Source organism: Xyrauchen texanus, chromosome 3 (genome assembly GCF_025860055.1).
Source record: "Xyrauchen texanus isolate HMW12.3.18 chromosome 3, RBS_HiC_50CHRs, whole genome shotgun sequence".
In the NCBI taxonomy this organism is placed as follows: Eukaryota; Metazoa; Chordata; class Actinopteri; order Cypriniformes; family Catostomidae; genus Xyrauchen; species Xyrauchen texanus.
This window is the reverse complement of record NC_068278.1, coordinates 15,832,124-15,857,723: the sequence shown is the minus strand read 5'-3', so window position 1 is coordinate 15,857,723 and position 25,600 is coordinate 15,832,124. Positions and strand designations below refer to the sequence as shown.

General features: G+C 38.2%; 1 protein-coding gene across 2 annotated transcripts; it reads right to left on the bottom strand.

The window, feature by feature from the left end:
* Positions 1–58: 58 nt before the first annotated feature.
* Positions 59–21,849, bottom strand: sympk (symplekin). 2 transcript variants are annotated; one of them, XM_052110618.1, is made up of 27 exons: positions 21,712–21,849; positions 20,631–20,719; positions 20,383–20,448; positions 19,699–19,752; positions 19,542–19,615; positions 19,226–19,352; positions 18,880–19,129; positions 18,285–18,455; positions 16,691–16,924; positions 16,390–16,541; positions 15,068–15,218; positions 14,729–14,945; positions 12,964–13,114; positions 12,656–12,891; positions 11,502–11,583; positions 11,287–11,400; positions 11,060–11,207; positions 8,870–9,030; positions 7,997–8,105; positions 7,794–7,894; positions 7,386–7,476; positions 7,038–7,136; positions 5,106–5,293; positions 4,531–4,707; positions 3,611–3,727; positions 1,516–1,713; positions 59–1,392 (listed from the first exon to the last, which is right to left on the bottom strand). In XM_052110618.1, exons 2-27 carry the CDS (start codon positions 20,706–20,708, stop codon positions 1,216–1,218), a joined length of 3,723 nt encoding a protein of 1,240 aa, XP_051966578.1. In that variant the 5' UTR covers positions 20,709–20,719; positions 21,712–21,849; the 3' UTR covers positions 59–1,215. The 2 variants fall into 2 exon arrangements, with proteins under 2 accessions (XP_051966578.1, XP_051966570.1); XM_052110610.1 differs by having other exon boundaries at positions 66–1,395.
* Positions 21,850–25,600: the final 3,751 nt, after the last annotated feature.

The window sequence follows — 25,600 nt, the reverse complement described above, 5'->3', positions numbered from 1 at the left end:
CATTTGAATTTGAGAGAGAGAAAGAGAGAGAGAAGAGAGAGAGAGCGCGGGGTGGGGGTGGGGAGAGAGATGTAAAGTCAGAAATATTCTTACATCTTAAAATGTCTGAATGTGTGTACACTGTACAGTATGTATGTATTGTATAAATATATAATTTTCTTGTTTTAAAAAAAATTATTCATGTATTTATTTATTGATTAATATTAATAAAATCACTTATAAACATTTTCTGTGTAGTTATATTCAATTTCACAGCTTTGTTACCATGATCATGTACTGTCAACAAACCCCAAAACAACTGTACAAATTTTAATGTAATAAATGAACTTTACAGCTCAAATACATGAGTTTTAACAGAAGAACTGATGCAATTGCTTTTATAAAATATTAATCTTCACATTTCTGACTTTAAACTCTCTAAAATTGGTCCCATTCACTTCCATTAAAGGCCTCACTGTAACCTTGAATTTAGATTTTTTTATAGAAAAGGAAGGACGAGTGGAAATGTATTTTTGTGGTACACATCATGACATAAATGTTGCCAACAGAGCTTAACTTGCATTGAACCTGGAATGATACATTTTCCTCCCTGCCCAGTAGGTGGCGATATGCGCAAAGAATGTGAATCGCCAAAAATAAAAACTCGTGGGAGAGAAGACTGCTATGAGCTTTTTGAAAGTGAATATTTAGTGAAATAAAGGATGAGATCCTGAAAACAGTGAGACATCTGACAAGCACACGTTTACATAGAAAACAACTGAAAGACAACAACTGAAAGACAGAGGCAAAACCGCACTCGTGTGAACAGCTCCTTGGGCCATTTTTTAGCATTTAAAACAGCATGTTCAAGTTAAAATAGTACAACTTTTAAATGACATTTGTGGACCTGCAATTAGCAAAGTTAAACATGTCACTTGTAACCTTTGATTGCAGTAAATAAATGGTGCGCAAGAATTTGTTTCTCATTCTTCTCAAAGAATGTTTAATTTGTTGAACATTACATTTTAATGAAGAAACAATACAGTTGACATACAAAATCAATTTATTTTCAAACTAATTTTAACATGTCTTAAACTCAAAATAAAATCAATATTATATTTGCTCCAAATTTACTGCTAGTGACATGAAGTATTTGTTCACAGATACATAGTACACTGAACCAAAGCAGCAAGGAACTAGACATTAGCTTCATCAATCGGTCCATTTCAAATGCAATCAATCCTCATTGCTTTCTCCTGGCTCTGGTTCTGGTTCTGGTTCTGTGCCAACATCCTCAGACACATCTCTCGGTTGGTCAGCCACATCAGCAGAGCAAGTTGTCAACTCTTCCATGGGTTCGTCTGCCTTTTCTGCAACAGAGTTGGACTGGGTTGCCTCCTCATGTTCCTCCAACTGCTGAAGTTCAAGTCAAGCAATGTTACACACTAGTCAGCATGGGTGCCATGGGTACAGTCAGCATGGGTGCCATAAATCATTAATGATGATTGTTAATATATATGAAGGGCACATGTTTACCTGTGATGCTGCTTCAGGTATGTCCTCTTGAGCATCATGGGCTATTTCTCCCTGCTCCATGGGCTCCTCTACTTCTTCCCTCTTGGGTGAGATCTGTTGTATTTCTGGTTCTGTGAATGTTATGGGTTCCGAGACTGGAGGCTCTACTTGTGCTACTGGTACTGGTACTGTTACTGAAACATGCCTTGGTACATGCACCTTAATGAATATTGTAGGGAGAAAAAGAAAGTCTTATGAATTGTGTCATTTTTACTTTCCATTCACAAGCAGATGTTGGACTAATTGCTGGAGCAGTAACGTATAGAGCACAACAGTCTGGTTCTGGAAGTAAAAATCCCATTTATTTCTTCCACAGACTAATTTATTTTCAATGATAACTTATAAACCTTTAAAGAATGACCTAATGTGAGCTCCGAGGTTGTTCATCGATGGTATACGCTTCCATTGAAGCCATCAGTCTGCGTCATTTCAACTTTTTAAAATAGTGTTTAATAGCGGAATTCCGGTTAAACAATTACATTAACCAAGGTCCAATCAGAGATTCACCAATTAGGGTGTACACACACACTAGGCAATCAATACCGTTCCCCAGCACGTTTGACCCCAAAGTCTAGTTCGTTTGACTAGTGTGATCACTCCGTAACGTGCCCGGGTACGAAATGCTGAACTGTGCCTTGGGCCACTTGAAGAGGTGGGCTCGGGCACAGACCAGTTAGCTCAGGCATGGTACGCATCTAGTGTGATTGCACGGAACTCGAAACATAATGTCAATGATGCAACTGGGCAAAGGGATCACTTTAGTCGATGGCCATGTTTACTGGAAATTTGGGCAGAGAACAACTGGATACAACACACAAGAACTACAAGATATCTTCGTGTTTGTGGATTCCAAAGAACTATTGAGCAATGACTTGACAAGCTGAAAAAACTGTGGGTTCAATATCTTAAGGTACAGGATGCACTCCAAAAGTCTGGCAGCTCATCGGACAAAAAGGATACATTCCAGTGGTACGATGCAATCGACAATTAGGCATGTGAGGGCCGCATGTCACTGCGCCCCAAACGACTCAAAATAAGCCCCAAAGTAACATTACAATGATGGACTCCATTGTGCTGTGCGAGAGCACTTTTCTTCAGTTTTTTTTTTTTTCCAAAACAGTCACATCGTAATGACATAAGCGAGCTCAGGCCCGGAACTTTAAGTGCAATGTGAGAGCAGGCCAGCAGCGGAGACAATCGTGCTTGGGCACGGTATAAGGCAACTGGGCCTATTGTGAGCACGTCCTTAGAGAACCATGGCCAACCAAGCCCTCAAAATGAGCTCAGCAGAGACCGCCCACTTCCAAGACACATTGTGAATGATGCAAACGAACTGGTCTCCCTACACCCTTAAAATACATTTATTTGTGTATATCAGAATATTTTGCAGTATCCTTAAAATTTGTTTCAATACTTATAATCAACAACCTAATAATCAATATATTTATACATTTTCATTAGGCGTTTACTGGAATACATAATTCACAATCTTTAATGGGATTGTTGTTTGTGCCCTCGTGAAAGACTGCAAGTCTTGTACCTTTGTCTTTTTGTCTAGTTTTTAAATGTTTTTTTTTTTAATCAAAGTTTGTAATGTTGTGATTCACCTCTAAGCTGGCTATTTTGGCTCTATCTAGCACTGTTTTATGGTAGCAAAATATAAATGGTAAAAATATTTCTGGAATCTCTATTGTGTAATATTTAAACTACAAACAATTAAACAGCACATGTTATTAGTTTAGTTTACCACCACCTATTAATTATACACGTTTAATTCAGGTGGAAGTCTCAGCATTCACAAAAGTGAAACATAAGTATTTTGTAAGAAACATAAGCACCTTGCATCTATGTAATCGTGTTAAAGTTTGTGATTTAATCAAACACGCAATCATGCCAGCTTCCATGGCGAAAACTAGTTTAAAATGTAATTAAAAAGTATAGTGATTAAACCTATATAAGATTTTTTAAATCTATTTTAATTGTAAGTAAACTCAGCAGACATTTTTAAAATGACATAAGGTAGATTGACATTGCACTATATTAGCCCAATCTGTACCTCTATCTCTTCCAATATTTCTTGATGTTGAGGTTCAGGTTCAGGTTGTGGTTCGGGCTCCTGCTTCCTGCTGTTCGCCTCCAGTACAGCCATTATGGAGGATGGAATGTGGGCTTGCTACAGAAACAAATCAAAGGACAGCACACATTTGAATCACTGACATGCAAGTAAAATGTATGGTTTTCTAAAAAACAAAAAAACAAAACTTAAAAAATAGACAAAGAAAAATAGAATAGACACCAATCAGTCACAACATTAAAATCACCTGCCTAATATTGTGTAGATCCCCAACCAGCATCTCAGAATAGCCTTCTGGGAGGCTATTGTGGTATCAGGCGGGCTGGTTTGAGTATTTCTGTAACTGCTTATCTACTGGGATTTTCACACACAACCCAAATTTACTCCAATTGGTGGCAAGAACAAAAAACACCCAGTGAGCAGCAGTTCTGTAGACGGAAACGCCTTGTTGACGAGAGTTCAACAGAGAATGGCCAAACTGGTTCAAACTGACAAAGTCTACGGGAATTCAGATAACTGCTCTGTACAACTTTGGCGCGAAGAATAGCTCAGAATGCTATTCTGAGATGTGGGTTGGTACTGATTTGGTGGCACGCAGGGGACCTACACAATATCAGGCAAGTGGTTTTAATATTTTGGCTGATCGGTGTAATTAGAGGACAGGAGTCTTTATTAGAAAGAAGTTTATTAATGAACCTGGTATTCACCTATCAGTAACCCTATCTGGGACTACACCTGAAATCTTTGTTTTATAATGCCAATTAAAATCCAAAACCCTCCAAAATCTAAACCAAATACTAAAGCCATACCTTCCAGTATCAAAAATATATCTACCGCAACAATTTGCTATAAATTCACCCAGATTATTTGATCTTGTGAAAATCGTGAGAGTTTTTACTCACTTGGTGAGGCGTGAAGGAGAGGACATGTTGTAGAAGGGGCTCCCTCATCTCCGGGCAACGCTCAAACACACTAGCCAGCTGGGCTGGAGGCAGCTGGAGGAGCACGTTGTATGACTGGGGTTTGGTGCGCTGGCAGCACTTTACAAAGCCCTCCCACACCTTAGGATACTTCCACACCTATAACAACAATCCAGACACACATTAAAACTCAGATGAAAATTCCAAAATATGTGCACAGGTTTAAAATTCCATGTTTGGTTAGATCAGCCAATAGTCTTTGGCCAATAACTGTGAACTCTACAAGAACTGGTAAACAGCTGTTAGGTGGCCCTTGTGTTAATTACAGAATTTACAGACAGTTTTGAATGAATGTGTTTTTTCTGCTTTGAAATATTTGAGTGAAGTAAAAGGTTAATTTCATTATATCTACATTTACAGGTATAATATCGGCCACAACAATTTTCAGGTATGAGCATCCTCTTGAAAAGCAAAATTATAAAAGAGCCTTGGCCTGCTAAATAGAACAGGTCATTACTGTCAGAGACTCATGAGTTTGAAGGCATCCATCCATTGACCTGTTTGAGGATGAGTCGAGCCAGGATGTTCATAACAAAACCTGCCAGTCGGGGGTACATGGTGAGAGACTGTATGACAGTACGCATGAGCAGTATGGGGAGAGGGGTCTGCTCCATTAACTGCTGCATCACCACTGCCAGCACCTCTGATGTATACACATTCTTCTCCCCAAAGCATAGGTTAGTGGCTAAAGAAAAAAAAAAAAAAGAAGAAGTGAGGAACAACAAAGTATTATTAACCCTTGTGTGCGGTTCGGTCATTTGAACAAAATCAGTTTTGCTTCCTTTACTAAAAACTTTGAGTTGCTCGAGGCTTGGTTACTTTTCCAAGATTTGCCATCTGAACACACACACACACACACACACACAAAAAAAAGTGGACTGGATCCGATCAGTTTAGTTTGTGTAAAAAAATTAAAAATGTTGTTCGTGGTCAAATTTGACCGACCATAGGAAACGAAAGGCAAGAATATAACACAGAGCAATATTATTTGGAATTTGTCAAATAAATTCAATAATTCAGTCACAATGCAGAACACTCATGGACAGAAATGAAAGGGTGAGACTATAACACACCCACGATGCAGAACACATGCACTCACACACACACACAGACACAAACATACATTCATCTGGTTACAGCAAGGAATGAATTAGTGGATCTCTGCAGCTTAATATAACATCATTTTCAAGACATACAATTATTTTTTGCACCAAATGGCAGTAAACTGCCCCCAATAAATGACACACTCATATTTATTCATGTTTTAACTTATCCACCTTATTTTTCAGCGTAACTAGGGTACCACCATTATCACACTTGAATGTGGACCACTTCCGGTATCAGCCACTTCCAGCTATTTAACTATACAAAAATACTACACTATGTTGCATTATATTACAGGCTGGCAATAAATGTCAACACATTATCATTAATTACGTAATGATAATGATCATTTTATATACTAATTGGTTTTGAGCGCATTTAGTTTGAAATATTTTCACATTTTGCCATCATTTTATCAAACACTGTCGCACAGGTAAAATGAATGAAATTTTAGGTGCTGACAGGAAAGTTCTCCTCGCAGTCTAGGCATATCGTTTCATCTTGGCAAAACAAAAATGCATTTTACTCTCCGTTCTTGTCAGAGTCCATTCTCTCTTTCTTAGCGGTGCACAGTAAACAGACACACAGATCTTGCATTCAGAATGGCTTACGAAACATCGCTTTTGGAAATAAATGTATAAATAAATAAATAAATAAATAAAAGGCATCATTGGAGGTTATGCAGAATGATGCATATGAAAAGAGGTTTACATGGAGACATGGATCTCTGTAAAGAAAGAAATGGCATAAAATCCCTCCAAAAATGCATTATTGAAGTCAGTGTTACTACATTCCCTTAATAAAAAAAAAAATTCAGTCAGATTTGACCACAAACAATACAAGTGTGAATCTAAAACTAACAGTGCTGAAGGATTTAAAGGATATACTCTGGGTTCAATACAAGTTAAGGTCAATCGACAGCATGTGTGGTCTAATACTGATTTCCACAGAAATTTAGTTTGACTTGTTCCCATTCCTTTTAACTAGAAAAACAAAAACCAAGGTTACAATGAGACACTTACAAATGGAACTGAATGGGGCCAATAATGATGTAATAAATGGAGAGAATTTTCATTTTTGGGTGAACTATTCCTTTAAACAGAGCAAGAAGTGAGAAGAATGAAAGGGTACATTTCCATTGTACAAACTACATCTAACCAAACTGTAATGAATAAAAGCTGTAAAAAGGAAGCCACTATAAAACAAACATTTATACAAAATGTTGTAATTAGTTGACGGGTGGACTGTATTTGGTTTGTGATTTACGATCATGCAACTGCTTTATAAAAAACAAAAAAAAACAATTTAGTAATTTAAGTAATTACCTTTGATGATCGACTTCATGTCACACTTGGAGGAGTCAATGTTGTGTAAGGCGATGAGGAGCTCCCCAGGAGTGAGGGACATGGAGGAACTGCCCTCACCTTCAAAACACAAAATAATTTTGAGTCCAGAAGATCAACACTCCTTTAACAAAATTCACACAACTCAGTCTTTCCCAACCAATCCTGACATAATTTTGAATTCTGTTTTTGATATCTACACAAAGCATCACAAAACATTAAGGCATCAATGCATTAACTATAACTGATATATTCAAAAATAACATGAAAATAAAAGCTGTTTTTTAATCAAAATGGCCACACATGAATAAGCGATTAAGCAGTTATTACTGTGTTGAGTGCCCAGCAGTCGGTTGAAAACCTCCTTCACCACGATGGGATTGAGCTTGATGAGTTTGGGTAGAGCCTGGATCACCTCAGTCTGTTCAAAACAGTCAATAATCCAATAGATAATTGTCTCCAAAGAGCCCTAGTCACACCTCAAAGCCAATTAATCTGCCTTTAATCAAGTCAGTGCAGCAAATTATTACAGACAGTTCTCGCCACATTCAAAGTCGATGTACACTAGGCAATATATGCACACCTGTGATCACTCATCAGTTGACTTCAAAACTAAATGTGCAATGTTTTGTCATGTTTATATGGTACTTTATTCCACCACTGCTTTGTATATGTGATTAGCTCTGAGGATGGTGAAATTATACAAAAATTACAGGACAGATGGGAGATGAGACAAACCTTCTCCAGGCCATTGATCACTGGGATGAGGAAGCGAACATCTGGCACTCGTTTATGATAAAGATCCCTCACCCTCTCCACCAACTCAGGAGATGGTGGCACTGTGAAGACAGGGAAGGAAAGAAAGCTTTTGGTTTATAGATGCACATACAGACTCAATCACTGTTCCCTCACACACATACTGTACGTCCACACGAACAAACCTTTATCAGTGAGTATATGCAGACAACGAGTGACCAGCGTCTCGGCTCCTTTAGGACAGTTCTCCACCAAAAGCAGGAGGTCAGGAGAGCTCATTCCCATTCCTCTTATCTACACAAAGCATAGAGGGAAGAAAATTAGCTTTAGAGCACAGAATTGCACCATTGTTTTATGAATACCGAATGCAAACAGGCAGCTGCGTAATTTCACAACAATTACGCTTAAGCCGACAATGTGTCATGTCATGAAAGTGCCTTTTCTTTTATCGGGAAAGTTCATAAAGGTCATAGGTCCTTACCCCAATGTTTTAAATGCAAGCACCTTTATTACATTTACGCATTTGGCAGACGCTTTTATCCAAAGCGACTTACAGTGCACTTATTACAGGGACAATCACCCCGGAACAACCTGAAGTGCCTTGCTCAAGGACACAATGGTGGTGGCTGTAGGGATCGAACCTACAACCTTCTGATTACCAGATTACCAGTTATGTGCTTTAGACCACTACACCACCACCACTCTGTCAACTTATTCAATATGTGCATTGAATGTTTACGATTTAATATCAAGAGAGAAGAGGTAGATCAATATCTTGGTGTTACCGATTAATCGGTGCAGATAGTTTCTTTTTGTAATTATCAGTTTCAATTCCTCTTTGTTACTATTAACCAATTGAAGATTTTTAAAAATATACATGAATTTTGTAAAAGCCCTGCATTATGCACCAAATCTTAATTTTTTCTGGTAATGTTTGGGATTTTGGTTGCACAGATTTCATCCATTTGACACTTGTAGCCTCTGTGTTGTACATGTAAACACACTCCATGTAAGAAAACTAAAAAGACAAAAATAGTTATGAGATGAGAAGGTCTTACAGGCTGTTCTATCACCCTGAGCACACTGCGTTTGATATCAGCGATGGCCTCCGTATAGACAGCAGCCAGCTCATGAACCAGACGATGGTTGAGAGGCAGGAGGGAAAGATAAAGGTAAAGGCACTGCCGCACAGACTCCTCTGTCCAGGGAGATGCCACCTCTGGGGAAACAATAAGTGTAGGGTTAGAGACTGAGACATGATTTAACTGGTTACACTTTAAACATTTCAGACTACAGCTGAGGATAAAAACAATATTGAACCTCACAATACTGTATTGATATTCTAATATCAAGAATAAATTTTTTAGGGCAATAGATTTGAAAATGCAAAAAAAGTCTGCACTCTAAAAATACTTTATACGAAGGCAGACAGCCAAGATGTTTGTACTATTTTTATCTCCCGTTTAAACTTAATAAAAGTATTTTTAGAATGCAGACCTTTTTGCATTTTCATATTGATACATGGGTTTTGGCACCTAATTAGCTGGGAGGGCGCGGTGAGCGATTTGATTTGATTTCAGTGCGAAAATAACGCATTAAAAACAAAATGCAATTAATCATGTTCCTGAATCGGCGGTCACACTAGGCTTTGAGCAACCATCAGTACCATCGGAGCAATTCAAGCATGAAGTAGCACCTTGTGACAGGGCGGAGTGCGGGGCCGGGTCGTGATGCTACACACCCGGCCCCTAATCAGGCTAATCAAGCCTCAGAGAGGGATAAAGGCTGACTGGAGACTGCAGTGGGAAAGAGAGATAGATTTATGGGCAGCTGTCCGACACCTTTGTGTGTTTGTCTTTTTGTTTCAGTTCCTTATTAAAATAGCATTTATATCTTCAAGCCGGTTCTCGCCGCCACCTTTCCATTAATCCCTTTACACACCTGTTTTCAGCAGGGGGTAGCAAGCAAATCTCCAGTGGTTTAGGCAACGTGCAGATGTACAGAGAACAAATTAAACTCTGGCTTGCTTGACACTAACAACAGCACAAGATGAGGATGCGCTCTTGCACTCAAACAGCTGGACGGAGTGCAATTCCGTATGCCTGAATCTAGAGACGTGTTTTTCTAAGTCTCAAACTACAGTATGTTTAACTTGACAAAATGACTTAACTGTGCGTTTATGATTCAACACAACCAAAGTGAGACACTCCAAAAGCATCCGTCTGACACGTCCTTAGGAAGCCCTTATAATAAATCTATGTCAGACATGGATTGCTGTGCACTGCAGGCCAATGAAAGGCTTCTGTTCAATAATATTGAAATAAAAAAAAATATTTCCTTGCAAAGCCACTTTTTTTATTCTCTTATCAATCCTTTACTCGTCTGCCACAATAATGAAAAGTATTTTAAAAATCTGAATTATCATATTTATAATGTATTTTATATATTTTTTAAATATAAATATTTATAATTATTTGATACATTTGTTTGAATTGTTTTGTGAGGGCCTTTCTCAGAAAATATTTATATATGCGATTAATTAAATATTTTAATCGACAGACAGCACTAATATTTTTAGTCGCTGTACATTCTTAAATATTTTATGGGAATAAAAGAGATCAACCACCACTCAAAGCTAATGTGGGAGAAGATTAAACATACTGTGGCATTTGGTCACAGAACACTTAATTATTTCTATTTGACTAAAATGCCAACTCAAGAGGAGGCAAGAATACAAGTCTATAACTTGTTTCATTTGTTCTATGCAACTTCTATTGCTCTATGAAGTAAAGCCATAAGCTCAGCAATGGTAAAGTAATTGTTTGTGAAAAGCACCAAAATCCAAAGATGATAAATGAGGAGCATGTGAGTAAAAGATCCTAATCTATGACAGTTTTGATCACAATAGACTAAACTAAAAGAATTGCAAAAGTATCATATCACAATGCAGACATTGTTATTGAAGCTATCCCCCGTTATTGGACACTTTTACTCACAGATTAAATAAATGATGTCTGACTGCAAATAGTGCATTTCTACAATGGCATCAGTAACGGAGGACCTTTGCTTTTCTGTGATGCTGAATCTATGCTGTCAAGAGTCACACAAAAATTATTGAGTGCACCTTTAAGGGGAGCTTATCCAGTATAACTTACACAAAGATGAACGCACAGATCAACTGCTTTTCAGTAAGAGAACATGAAAACATGATACATTGCATTTTCAAAGTAGGAAAAATATTTTTTAACCTGTATCCTCTCCTGCTCCAAACAGAAGAGAGGGAGGGTTTGGGTGGACCAGAAACTGCATGTAAGTGAGAGCAAACTTCTCAATACAGTCCTTCAGATGTTCCTTCTCATACATGCGTTTGATGAAGGAGAGGGCAGTGGTCCGCACCTAAAAAGCATTGCAATTAAAGGTTATTATGCTATTATGAAATGAAAAAACAATGCACAACAAATGATTAGAGGTTAACCTTTTCTTTTTCATGAGAGCTGAGGTTCAAAAGAACATTGAGGTACTGGTACTGTCTGGATGGGCGTTTCTGTATGAGCTCCTTCAAAGTAGATATGCCCAGGTAAACACGAGACTGAAACACAATTGAGAATATTAAGAGATTTCCACAAAACAATGTTGTATACATTCAGATGATGAGAAGCAGCCACATGGCAAAAGTACAATTTAACTGACCTCATCCTCACAGTAGCGCCGAATCACCTCCAGTGCGGAGTCTGTAATGACTGGAGCCTCCAATACAAGCTTGGTGAAAAGCCTGTGATAAATGAAACCGCATTGAACAGTTAGAGATTCTCTTGCAAAGCTTGTTTCTATTGTTTATAGGACTGCCAAGGTTAACACATTTATATTTAAGATACAATTTTTAGTCCACCCAAAAATACAAATTGTATCATCCAGTATGGAGTATATTGTGACCAAAGGTCACGGATGTTTCCATAGTTTATTACATGATTGAAAGGAATTTTCAAAACAAGATAAGCTCAATAGACAGCATTTGTGGCATAATTTTGATTTTCTTTAAAAAATAAAATAGTGGAAATCTGGATTCCAGTGAGACACTTACAATGGAAGTGAATGGGCCAATCCATAAACATTAAAATACACACTTTTGCAAGTGTAGCCACAAGACAAACAATATGAATGTAAACATGATTTTAGTGTGATACGATGTAATGTCAACAAACTCTAAAAATACTATGCAAATGTTGATTTAAACAACTATACAGCTCAAATAATACACACGTTTTAACAGAAGAATTAATGTAAGTGCTTTTATTTAATGCACATTTCTGCCTTTAAACCCTCCAAAAACTGGCCCCCTTCACTTCCATTGTAAGGGCCGCACTGTAACTTTGATATTTGCTTTTTTTCAAGAAAAAGGTAATATATGGTAATATTATGCCACAAATGCTGTCGATTAAGCTTAACTTGTATTGATCACGGAATATTCCTTAAAGGACATTAAGCTAATTTCACATTAAAACTGTTTCATTCTGTCCTGTCCTCTTATCTAATACTGGCCAAAACAATCAGAAACTTTGCCAGAGCACCAGGATCCCCGTTCAAGATATGTACATCCCTTGATTGGGCTCATGTTTTTCATTAAATCATGAAGAATGACATTCTTACCTCCAAATGCATTAAAAAATAATGTCACATTAATGCCAATACAAATCATGGTATAACTTTGATAATTATTTAAATCTATTACCAGCCCTAAGTATACATTTGATTGAATGTCTTGATTTAACACTCTCCCCTCAGAGACAGTATATAGATAACTAATATGATTTGACCATCAAGAGTATTATGAAAGTGTGCCTCACCCATCTCTCTGCTCAGGTTTCTCCTGCAAGCCTGAGAGAAGTGTGAACAGACAGTGCTCATAGCTGTCGAGAGAGCCTGAGGGCTGTTGATTCAGGTATTCATTGTACTCGTGGTATAGCAGAGAGAAGGCTAGTTCACTTCTGCTGCGCATGTCCTCCAAGACAAACTGTAACAAATCATTCTTCTTACCCCTATCAAACTGAGTGACCAACCGAGCAAGCAGCTTCACACGTACCTGGGAAGAGGAAAATATGGTAATGAGTACTGAGTCAGGATCCATGGAACATGTCTCTGAAAGTTGACTTACATGAGACATTCCGCTCTGTGCAATGATCTTTTCTGATTGGAGGATTCGCTTAATGGCCATGTTGGTCAGTTTCTCTATATGAGCGTCTGTAAAGGGCTGCACCACATCTGCCAGTTTGAACACCTTTTTTCTGCCACTGGCACCAGGAGCTCTGAATCAGGGTTAGCAAAAAATCAAATATTTTAAAAGATGATAAAAACGGTGTCTTAGAAATAACAAATAGTGGTAGGTAATATGCCTACCAAGATGGCATACTGCTACTGACACAAGGGCTGCTCTAAACCATAGGTGGCAAAATTATGCTGACTAAAAGAATACCTTGTTTAGGACAAATTCAAAGGCAATATTGCATGAATTCTTTGTGGATAAAGCAATCACTGAACGTATTACGACAAGCTCAGTGAAATTAAAAGCAATCCCTGAATGCATTACGACAAGCTCAGTGAAATTAAAAAACATTCAGAGTGGAAAAGTTGAGAAAAATACAGATAAAATAAAGTTGCCATTTATACTACATTTCATTCTATACTGAAAGTATTTATTAAAGATTTTTGTATGGAAAGTATTATGCTTATAATAACATCACTTTAGTTAGCAAAATGCTAGCTCAAGTTTTGGAATAGAACTTCTACACCAATCAGCAACAACATTAAAACCACCTGCCTAATATTGTGTAGGTCACCCTCATGCTGCCAAAACAGTCCAACCCACATCTCAGAATAACATTCTGAGATTATATTCTTCTCACCACAATTGTACAGAGCGGTTATCAGAGTTAACGTAGACTTTGTTCGTTCGAACCAGTCTGGCCATTTTCTGTTGACCTCTCATCAACAAGGCATTTTCATCTGCACAACTGCCACTCACAAGATGTGTTTTGTTTAGGGCACCATTCTGAGGAAATTCTAGAGACTGTTGTCTGTGAAAATCCCAAAATCCCAGGAGATCAGCAATTACAGAAATACTCATACCAGCCCATCTGGCACAGCCTCCCTGGTGGAGGGAGCATCATAATTTGAGGCTGCTTTGGGGCCTGGACCACTTGCCATCAGAGGGAAAATGAATTCCCAAGTTTATTAAGATATCCTACAGGATAACGTCACGGTTGCTGAATCTGAAGCTCAGTAGAAGTTGGGTGATGCAGCAGAACAATGACCATAAACATACAAGTAAATCCACTACAGGATGGCATGAAAAAAAGAAAATAGACCCTTTGGAGTGGCCCAGTCAGAGCCCAGACATTAACACAAAAGAGATGCTGTGAAATGACATCAAGAGAGCAATTCACACCAGACTTCATAAGAATATGGCTGAGCTGAAGCATTTATTTAAGGAAGAATGGTCCAAAATTTCTTCTGAATGTTGTGCAGATCTTATCCACAGCTACCAGAAACGTTTGGTTGAGGTTATTGCTGCCAAAGGAGGATCAACCAGTTATTAAATACAAGGAGTCTCTTACATTTTCCACAGCACTGTGAATGTTTAATGGGATTTGTTCAATAAAGATATGAAGATTATAATTGTTTGTATGTGTTATTCGTTTGTGTTTGTCTATACTTGTGACTTTGATTAAGAAGAGATCAAATTTTTAGACCAATTAATGCAGACAAACAGCTAATTCCAATGGGTTTTCTTGCCACTGAATATAATATATTTTAATAATATTATATACAGTGCACAGTCACATGTGTGTGACTGTGTGTGTGTGTGTGTGTGTGTATATACGCATTCATTTGTGCATGTTGTATAATAGGGTCTTTCTTACTTAAGCTGTGCGGTGGGCAGTATGGGCTCAGGAAGTTTTTTTATCTGAGGGGCCTCTTCAGTGACATGTGTCTTGTAGGCCCCCACTACTGAGATGGCTTGACCGAGGGACACTGCAGACAGCTTGCGGATGATGAGAGGGTCTTTAAAGCTGGACTCACCAGATCCTCCCTCTTCCTCCTTCACTTCTTCTTCCCGAGCCTTATACAACTCCAACCCTATGCAAGAAGAGATGAGGTCAAATAGCATTCAAACTTGTGTTAAAGTGTTGGAACATGTGGGTTAACTACTACGCCATGGCTCCAACATCTCTCTTCCTTCTAAATAATTATTGCCTTACCTGGTCCCAGGCCAACTGAAGTCATCTGTGTGGCCATAAGCCGGGCTAAATGTTTGATCTGGGCATCAGTGCCTGCAGATTCTACAGGCGTGTAGGTGGCCTGGAAAGAAGCTGGCATCACTTCAGGCAGGTAAACCATACTAATGAGCACCTGCATTGAGGGGAAAAGTACATATTCATGAAGAGAAGGCATACAAGGAATGTTAAGATTGATTAATGCTTCTGTATTGAACCTTTGCCATAACCTGACATGCACCTATTGAAAAAAATTATCTACGCATTGTCAGTTCAGACCACATCAGCTCTGACTGGTCCGCTTTGTAACTACAGACTAAGTAAAAAAGATAACTGTGATATCTTTGCATTTCCTCCAAGATTATCTGAAGATTAACACATCGTATCATATGGGCTCGTTGTTTCATAAAAAACCTAGTGAAAATGTGACAAAAAAAGTCACACCTATTTACAACTTATATGTAATTCTGTGTACTTGCACAGCTTTTACACAATATATACAAGGTCTGTGAGTAACACAACATGTCTGTTTTATTCTCTTCGTCGAGACCTTTCCAATCTGTATGTTCTGAATGTATGTTGCTGCACAATGCTATGGTACAGTAAAAAAATCATACTTCACAAGTTCAGTCATCACAACTCACAGAAAGACTTAGCATGTTCATGTTGGTATCACATATTGATAGGATATTGGCCAAGGGAGACTAGATCTGCTATGCTGCTGCTACTACAGACTAAGTATTGAGACTTGCTACTGATAGAACATACACAGACATACTGAGATAAGCATGTGAATTGAGCATGTGGACATGCTGCTGCAGCTGCTACAAAGTTAGAAAAACACAAGACATGCTGTATCAAGCATGTATGACATGCTGCTGCACAATTAGACAAATACAATCCCCGTAGCAGATCTAGACAGGTGTAGCTGTGGGGGGGTTCAACAGAAATCAATCACAGCGTGCTGGCGTGAAACAGACTTACTTGCAAACTGAGAACATTTAAATGTTAGGCAAAGATAGAGATCCCAAGTTGATTGACGTGCAATTGGTTAGCCAAAGGACCAAAAGAGCTTACACTGTGTGCGCCGATTGGCTTGACATATAAGCGAGCGAGAAGATTAGCTAACAAATAACAGTTTAAAGAAATCACCTGCTAAGAATTGTTATATTATATATATATATATATATATTAAAGTCCAGCTTCTACAATTTAAAAAATACACTCAGTATGTGTTGCTCTAGCAAGTAGTTAACTTAATGAGAATTTGTTTTTGCTGCAATAATAAAGGTTAATTGAGTACACACCAGGTTGGCCACGTTCTCTGGGGAAAGCAGAGGCAACAGGAACTCGGCAGTGAGGTCTATAGCTGATTGGGTCCCAACAGAGGAGGAGGGTTTTGGGGTGGTGACTGGAGCTGGTTCCTCCTTATCTTCATCATCCTCCACTAGAGCTGCCTCTGCAACCACAAACGGGATTAATTCCCTTCTATTTCTGAAACCAAACAACTGACGTGGAGCAGGAAGTAAGGGATGAAGTGTTTTATAGACACAAAAGTCAAATTCTGACCTAAAATTGGAAGAATACGACATTAAAACAGCTACTTACCCATCTTTATCCTCTTGCCCTCAACATAAGGCTCTTGATTGAGTCTTTTACGGGGCGGTGCAGGGGTGCAGCGGGTGATCTCGCTCTGAGACATGCCGAGGTCCAGTAGCAGAGTGGAGACCTGGCCCTGGAATTCCACACTGCTGGGGTGCTTCAGCACAGAGACCAGGTGTAGCTTCAGGTTCTTGCGCACACTACTCACCTGAGACTTCGCCAGAGTCGGGGGCAAGTTAGCTGAGGAGTACATAAAAAGAGGGTAAGAACATATGGAGAATGACCACATTTACATGCACTTTAGAAACGGTTTATTCCAGGGTTTTTGCCGAAAAAGGCATTCTTAAACGTCATGTAAACGAGAACGCTGATTTCCTTATGCCACTTAAGGGATTAAGAGATAGCGGTTTAACACATTCAGTAACAAACATCTAGGGATGGAGCCCAAAAACAAGTCAACACAGCTGGAAGAATACAACATTTCCAGGAGTAAATGGTAAATGGTCTGCACTTATATAGCGCTTTTTTTATAAACCTTAGAGGTTACCAAAGCGCTTTACACTGTGTCCCAATCACCCATCCACACTCACACACCAATGGCGTATGTGAGAAAAGCACATACACTATAAACAATACCCATTTAGACACAAATTAAAATATTGACAGTCCCTTATGTCCGCCTATCCTGTATGTGCTCATACATTGGGGGAACACCAGAGTTTCCTGTAAGAGGGAAACCCCACTATTACAGCACAATACCGCTACAGGTCCCGATGTAAATTTAAGGAAACAAAAACAGCAACAACTGATTATCTGGAAATAAAGTGGAGCACCGGAGAATAAAATAGCAACGTCTACCTTGGATACCATGTTTGTTATTTAAACAAGCATCCCAGGGAAATTAAGCTGCTTACCGTATGCATACAGGAGTAAAGTATACGGTGCTTATACATTCCATGAAAACCAGAGCACCACTTTCTGGAAATAAGCTGATTTCTGGTGTCCATGTAAATGTAGTTGATGTCAATGCACCATTTTGTATGTACACCACATCACAAATCAATCAAATTTAACTAAAATCAAATTAAGTGACATCATAACAAGCTCATAAACATGTTCACATCTGGTGAAATAACCCAGTATACATGTAAAACAAAAACAAAATATTTACATTTAATTTATGATTTATTTTCTGGCCATGTAAAACTTGCAATCGTGATGCATGGATGGTGTGTGTGGTTGCCAGGGTGCTGCTATTCTGATAAACAGTGGGTTTAAATCATTGCTATGTGGTTGCTAGGGCGCTCTGGGTCATTGCTTTCTAGATCAAATCAAAACAAAACCACTCCAAAGTGTCTATGATCTTCTGTTGCTACAATGTAAATCTCTGGGATTTTTACACTTTTTTTTATAATTCGAACAGTTTTTTCCAAATGTTTGTAAAGCATAGTATTGGATATGTTTACACTAAAGTTTAGTACTTGGGGTTAGGGGTTTAGAACAACCCCAAGTATGAGCAATAATAGGTGATGCTTGTCTTAGCAAGAACCACTAAACAAAGTAATCAGTATTACTGAAGAGGTGTGTGCACTGAACTCACCATGTAGTGTCTCATAGGCTTGTACCACCTCAGACATGAACATGGGTCGCTGTCTCGCCAAAGTGGCAAGTGATCCCAGTGCAGCGGTTAGATTAATGCTGGAGATGGCAGGGTGCACCATGAACTTTAACAGCTGCTCCAGAGCTGATTTCCCCTCCTCACACAAGGTGTCTTAAGAGCAGAACAGGAGGAAGAGGTGATGACAAATGTTGCAAGGAGACAATGAAAATGTTCTCTGTAAAAACAAATTTACTAATACAAAAAAAATAACATTCTACCAACATTTGGAAAGTGGAAACATCTACAGCAAACGACAGGAAAGATGAGGGGAACGGGATTGGGAAAGGACCTCGAGTTGTGAATCGAACTCGGGTCACGGCTGATGCTTTGTGCCACTTTTGTTTTTTTGGTCATTTTGGAGATCAGCAACCAGTTCCAATTAAATATATTTTTTTTTTACATAAGTAAATATTTTAAAATTTCTCCATTTCACAGAACACTGAAGAGTTTGGAATGCCAAGCTAGTGATTAAATGTTTACGCAATTTTGACCTTTGGTATTACTATTTGTATTTGTTTTATTTAAATGAGCTTACCATAACGAATATATGTGTGGTCTTTTGGGATTTTGTCCAGGCTGATGTCTCCCTCCTGCTTCTTGGGCGTGTCGGAGTCAGGAGTCCGTGGTGACAGAGTGATAATGAGGGACTCTATGAATTTGATGGCGTGAGTGCGGACTCCATCATTCTCAGAATCCAGCAATGCCAAAACATCCTCTTTCATCTGGGTCACCATATCCCAGCATGCCTCCTGCATGTCTGAGACACTCTTAGTGCGCACAAGCCACTAACAGAACAAATAAAGACAAAGTCATATGACTAGTCATGTAAAAAATATCAGCCCAGCCAAACAATGAAAACTATCAGGGAAAATGACTGATACCTGTAAAGCCACTTTATACAGCTGAGTGAGCGTCAGAATAGCCTTTTTCACCACATTCACACTCTCATCCCTCATAAGCATGTTCAGATTGGCAATAAGCCTCAGCAGAAGTTCACCGTCTCTTTTACTGCATATAATAGACACATAAACATCTCTTTAGGAAGTGATCATGAATGTTGTGTGGTCTTTGTTCACACTGCCACAATCAGAATTTGCTTTTCAAATCCGACTGTCTGAATTGACATTTTGCAAGAGTCGGATATGTCCAAAACAGTCTGTCTGAACAAAGCCAAAACAAAGACCTGCCAAAACTCACCATGCCTCCTCAATGAATCCGATGACAAACTTTCTGACCTCAATTGACTTATCTGTCTGAAAAGCGATGAGTTCCTGTGGAGGATGCAGAAAATCAGAAAGTAAGCCATTACATGTCTGCCCCGCCTCACAACTTGTTAAAAGGGTGTTACACTTACATCCAGGAAGTTATCGAGCAATGATGGGTCCTTGTTGATAATCAATTCCTGCACCTAATACAAAAAAAGTTAAAGAACAGAGTTGCATAATCCCGTAAACACTAAACATCAGGGCCTGTATTCACAAAGATTTTTATCTTACACTAGGAGTCCTCCAAAGAGTTCCTAGCTAGGAGTTGTTGCTTAAAACCTATTTCACAAACTGCTAATACTAAGATAGACAACGATATAGACAATATTGGTTCGATGGATTTTTTTTTCCAGTTGATGAACATTTCCTCATCCTGTATTGATGCAATGAAGTAAAATACAGCAAGAAATACAGCATCACAACACCAAGTAGCCCCTCGCCACCCCCCCCCCCCCTTTTTTTTCTCTGCAGTGAGCGCGCATCCACAGGAAAAAATACGCAATGCATTGTCGATGTGCGGGGTAGAGAGGGCATAGTTTTTGATAGATGATTAGGCTGACAGAAATTCCTAATTCATCCATGTAACCGTTTCATTTTGATGTGGCTAGGGAGCGAGTTTTTAAAACCTTTTTCCTACCTACATCTCTACATTTACAATAATGAAAACACCCAAAATTTCCACATTAGGAGCTACTTTTTGCCTTGTGATTTTTTTTGTGAATACTGGCCCAGATTTCTATGTTTACTAGAATTCCGGCAAAGGAAGTCAGAACCTGTTTGAGAACGATAAGTTTTTCCTCAGTGGAGATGAGAGCAGCCTGGTTTAGCAGCTCCACTACCTGTTGGACAAATGTAATCCATGCCAAAGGGTTAGATGCCACATTTGCAAATAAAAATAAACATGAACAGAAGACAATAAATAAAATAAACAAATTTAACTTGCATGTAAAATTCTACGACATGAAAAATAACTTGCTGTAGGGCTCAACGCTTTTACTGTAACATTGGCCCAGTGTGTTACCTTCTCACTGGTGGTCATGTCAAAGGCTGCGTCCTCCTCATTGGAGACCTGCATTTGTTCTCCCATGCCTGACGCCATCTCAGAAAAATCTACAGAAACATGCACCACAGCTTGTCAGACATGTTGGGAAAAGTGTGATGAATTCAGATATTAAGATATATCAATTTATATATACATTTTCACTTCACAATTCATTCGCTAACTGTAAATCACTTAAACATACATGTTCTTAGGTTACATTCATGATAATCTCATTTCATGACAACTCCCCCTGCACTCAAAACAAAACAAAAAATATTAAGATACGTTTTCGAATTTGGTGATGTTTTTTTTATATAAAATTCTTTATAGGCTACATAAAGCATTTCCACATGATGGTAGTACTTGTAATGTTGTCGTTTATTTAGGCTGATTTACATTTTCTTTAAACAATCGTTAATCAGTATTACAGTAATGACAATCTAATATAATACATAAAACGTCCAAAACATTCAAATAATGACAATCAGGGGTGAAGTGTCCTTAAGTGTTAAAAACATTTCATTAAATTGTTGTCAAAATAAATTTGCTTTCTTTAGACAATCTTAAGTCTGGGCAAATAAACAATCGGCAGTTAATACTAGTTATTTATGTAATATATATGTTACACACTTCTTTGGTCTCTGCCATGAGTCGATATAATCTTATAAACTGTACATTAGGAGGACGCAGGCATTCATAACCATGGGGAATCGCTGTCCATGATGCTAATGAAAACTGCTTAAAACTTCTAAATGTATGAATGCATCTCACAAGAAAATATCTTATGATTAATACCTATTTGGATGAGCAAAGTCTATCATAGACTAATCATCAGCATTATTCACACAACTCAATTTGCCTGTCCAAATCACGTCAACGACTCAAGTAACGTAAGTTACGAGTATTGCAGAGAACACAACTTAAAATAAAAAATGTTGAGACTCTTTTAAAATGCAATAAAATTGTAAATAATATAAACTTGCGACCTGCCCGTCTAGCGTTGAAGCTATTATATTAAAGGGATAGAGAGCTATAAAGCTCCAATCATATTTTAACTTACTTTTTTCTTTCTCTGTCTGGTCTATATATCCAGATAGTTTATTTTAATAAACATTATCGAGCTCTACGACACACAACCGGCCACACTTCATTAGCGCCATGCTAAGACAAGAGAAATGTACTTCCGAGGTTGGATTCGCTGAGGTTTGTGGGAAATTGACTTTATACCACACGTGACGTGTACAGCGCTGAACCAGTCAAAATTCGGTCAACTTATTTCAAAATAAAGCTAAAATGAAATTACATACAGGTCACAAATAAAGTTTGGCCTACCACCTTAATAGTTTTTATCTGCATAACTGCTGCAAAGTTTTACACTTTTTCTGTCTGTTTAACTAAGAATATTATTCATCAAGCAGCCTAAATCTGTTGCTCTAAGCTAGTTGTATAAACTGAGTTTCAGAGTAAGTTTCAAGTTAACAAAAACAGATCCAAACCAGTTTACATCGGGTTTGGCGATCTCAAGACGCTCGCTACAAATGTTCTGTGTCAATAGTTTGATCTGGAGTTCTTGATTAAACCTGAAGCTCATGCACACAAATGAACGTTTGAGAGATTCTATGCTATTTACTTCTTGCAAGAAATACAGCATGATTTTCTACTCCGCTAAAGATCATTATGAAATTATGTAGAATTTGAACATTAACACAGCATGAAGAAACACTGCTAGTGCTGTGGAAGTTTGAGGTTACTGCTGGAAAAAATAACTGAATATAATGTGTAATTGCTAAGAACATACAGACTTTTTCATTTGAAAGCATAAAATCTATATATGTATCTAAAATGTAAAAGCATAATGTTAATTTAAATTAAAAGCATAATATATAATAATGAATTGCACTTTCTGTGATAGACTACAATATAATTTTACCAGTATTTTTGTTCAGGTAGAAAGACTCACCACACAATAATTCATTTTTAATGTGCTGCTCAAAAGATAAAAGTATCTCTAAAATAAACCGTTTTATATTTTATCTAAATATATAATGTTTTAAATATATACATTTTCCAGTGAAGCGTGCTTAAATTTGGAACGTGAGATACAGGGGGAGTGACAAGGTATAAAATGACTTTATTGCATCAGAGATGTCAATCTCTGGTTCAGTATCAGTTTGCGATCTGTAACCCAGAATAAAACCTGCTCCAAAATTTTTGATGACTTTATAATAATGCCATTGCAAGGAGACCCCTTACTAAAGTATGAAGCAATCATATTTTCAAGTAGGGTACAACATGGCGAAAGGTCCCCAGGGGTAAAAGGCACTTTTGATTTAATTTTCTCCCAAAACAATAGCAACAAAAACTACCACAGTACATTCCTCAACACCTGTTTGTAACTATGCACTGCGTAATTTTCTAAATTGTCTCAATTTTGAGGTAATTTGAGATAATATTTTAAAGCTGAAGTATGTTACTTTTTCGGCGTCAGCAACTGTACAAGTCACCAATAGATACATTTTCTTAACACCAGTAAACACTGTCTGTGGCATTATGAAAATTCTTGTTTGTTTCTAGCGCCCCTTCTATACAAACACAATAACAATGACTCAAACAATGACATGAGTTGGGGGCATTCGATCAATGGCATATTCAGAAAGCTGTTAAGAAAACAATGTTTATTTTTTGCAATTCTGTTTTGCTATCTTGCAAATTTATGTAGCTAATGCAAATCCCTGAAATTTACATTTAATACAAAATACTTGTTTATCATTTTGAGTTTTTTTTTTCAAGGTGATGAAATCAAAACTGTCCAATAAGCAAAAGGATAGCATTTGGGGTAAAACAAGCCCCCCTGTTGCGGCTCAAGGCCCACATGAAACACATTGTTTTTCTTAAGTCTGGCAAATACATTTGACTTGACTGAATCAATCACATTGAAGATTCATTTGTTTATAGAATACTTGTCAATGGCCAAATACAGTATGATTGAAATTAACAGGAAATAAACCTTTTCTGAAGTAGTAATTTGAAATATCTTCTTTTCAAACACTCAAACGGACACGCAAGTCTCCAGTACGAAGGCTTCTGCATGCTGCAGGTCCTTCAGGCCGCCGAAGAGCTTAATCTCCACCGATGTCTCTGTTATCTAGATCTGACACCTCAGTCTCTCATGTAGTTGGCATGCCTAAAGTAGATGTTCTGTTGTCATGATCCCAGTGTGACGAGGGCACTGATCTGACTAGCTGATGCAGAAGGTTAACAGGTTACTAAGCCCTTAGTGTGCACTTTACGTCCTAAATTACGTGAGAAATGACATACAGCTGGTGCAACCCTACCCTGAGCGCCAGAATACAAGATCATCAGAATAGATGGCCCCATTAACATTTTAAGGCAGTTTTCTGACAATGTCGTTAAGACAAGGAACAAAGTGGGACTGAGTAATCCTCTTTGGGGGATTCCTTCTTTCAGCGTCTTCTTGCAACTGTATGCTTGATTTACATGAACTAGCCTTCCTGTTGATCAGGTATTAGGAGATCCACTGGACTATGCAGCCTGATACACCACTCTTTGGGAGTCTGGGTGCATCCTTCCAGACCTCATCAAAGGTCTTCTCCATGTCAATCCATAAAGTCAGAGTGTGTTTCTTGCAAGCTGTCTTCAATCACCTGGGCAATGTATGTCACCTGGTCCTCAATTGAACAGTGTTGATTGAAGTCTGCCTGTTCAGGAGTGATGTTGTTTTTCTTAAATTGCCACGAGTCTGGTCTGGAGCATTTCCATTTGCCTGCACAGCTTGGGAGGCTTATGAGTCTGTAACTATCCACCTTTGCTCTGTCTTTGTTTTTCTTGTTAATGGGCACAGTGTCAACTATTCTCCAGAACTGCTGGACTTATCTTCCAGCTGTTTTTAAATATGGCTAGAAGCTTTATTTTTCTTTCATGCCAAGATATTGTAGCATTTCATTGGTGATTTTGTCTGGACCAGGGAATGTATTTTCATTCAAGGTCTTCAAAGCTTCTTCAATTTCCCTCATGTTTAATTTCTTGTTTATGTAAGCTTCTTGCAGCTCTGAACTTGTCATTTTCTTCTGCTCTTCATGGACCTGTTGTTTCCTGTCCTCAGGTACAAAGATGTTGCTGACATGCTCATAGTTATCAATAAATCAGATTGCCAGTGTTGTGGCAAAAACAATTATTAAACAAATATGCATCAAGATAAGAGACATCGGGATCCAAATTATATTTTAAAAGATAGTTTATTCTTTTAAAAGAGGTTTGTTCACAAAACTATCACGACAGCTACCTCGCAATAGGAACAAGACCTAACTCACACAGAAAACACATGGCCTATTTATACCCCGTCCTCAAAGTCCCTTCTTCCGTAATTTTCCACTCATCCCACTAAAACCAGTTTTAGCTGGTTTTAGAAATACCAGTGGCTCTTCTAAGCCCCCCTGGGTTTTACAGTCCATCTGTGAGGTCATCAAAAGGCCATATAAACGCTAACTTGTCCTGAAGACAGTGGTCCTTTGTTGAGCTTCACTGAGTTTCACACCCGTGAAACTCAACAAAAGGCTTTATTTATGGCTAAATAATCTTTCCTGTACTCATATTGAGGAGTTCAAAAGGCTTTTTTTCCTTGACCATCTGTTTTACTGTGTGTGTGTGTGTGTGTGTCTCTGTGCCTGCCAGGTGAAAAAGAAAATACTTAGAGGAGAGAAATTGAATCAAAGAAAATCCACATAATGCCTTAAAGAAAGTAAAATATAAATTTTCCACAACACCAGTTTTGTGGTATTGTTCAATAGCAAAAGGAGCTGCTCTTGTGTCCTCATTACTCATTGCTTTTAAAAGATCCCAGAGTTACTTTCTATCCCTGTCCAGATATTTTGTCTTTTACTCTCCAGTTTGATCTTGCAGCCTGGATTTAGGCTCTTCTGTATTTTGCA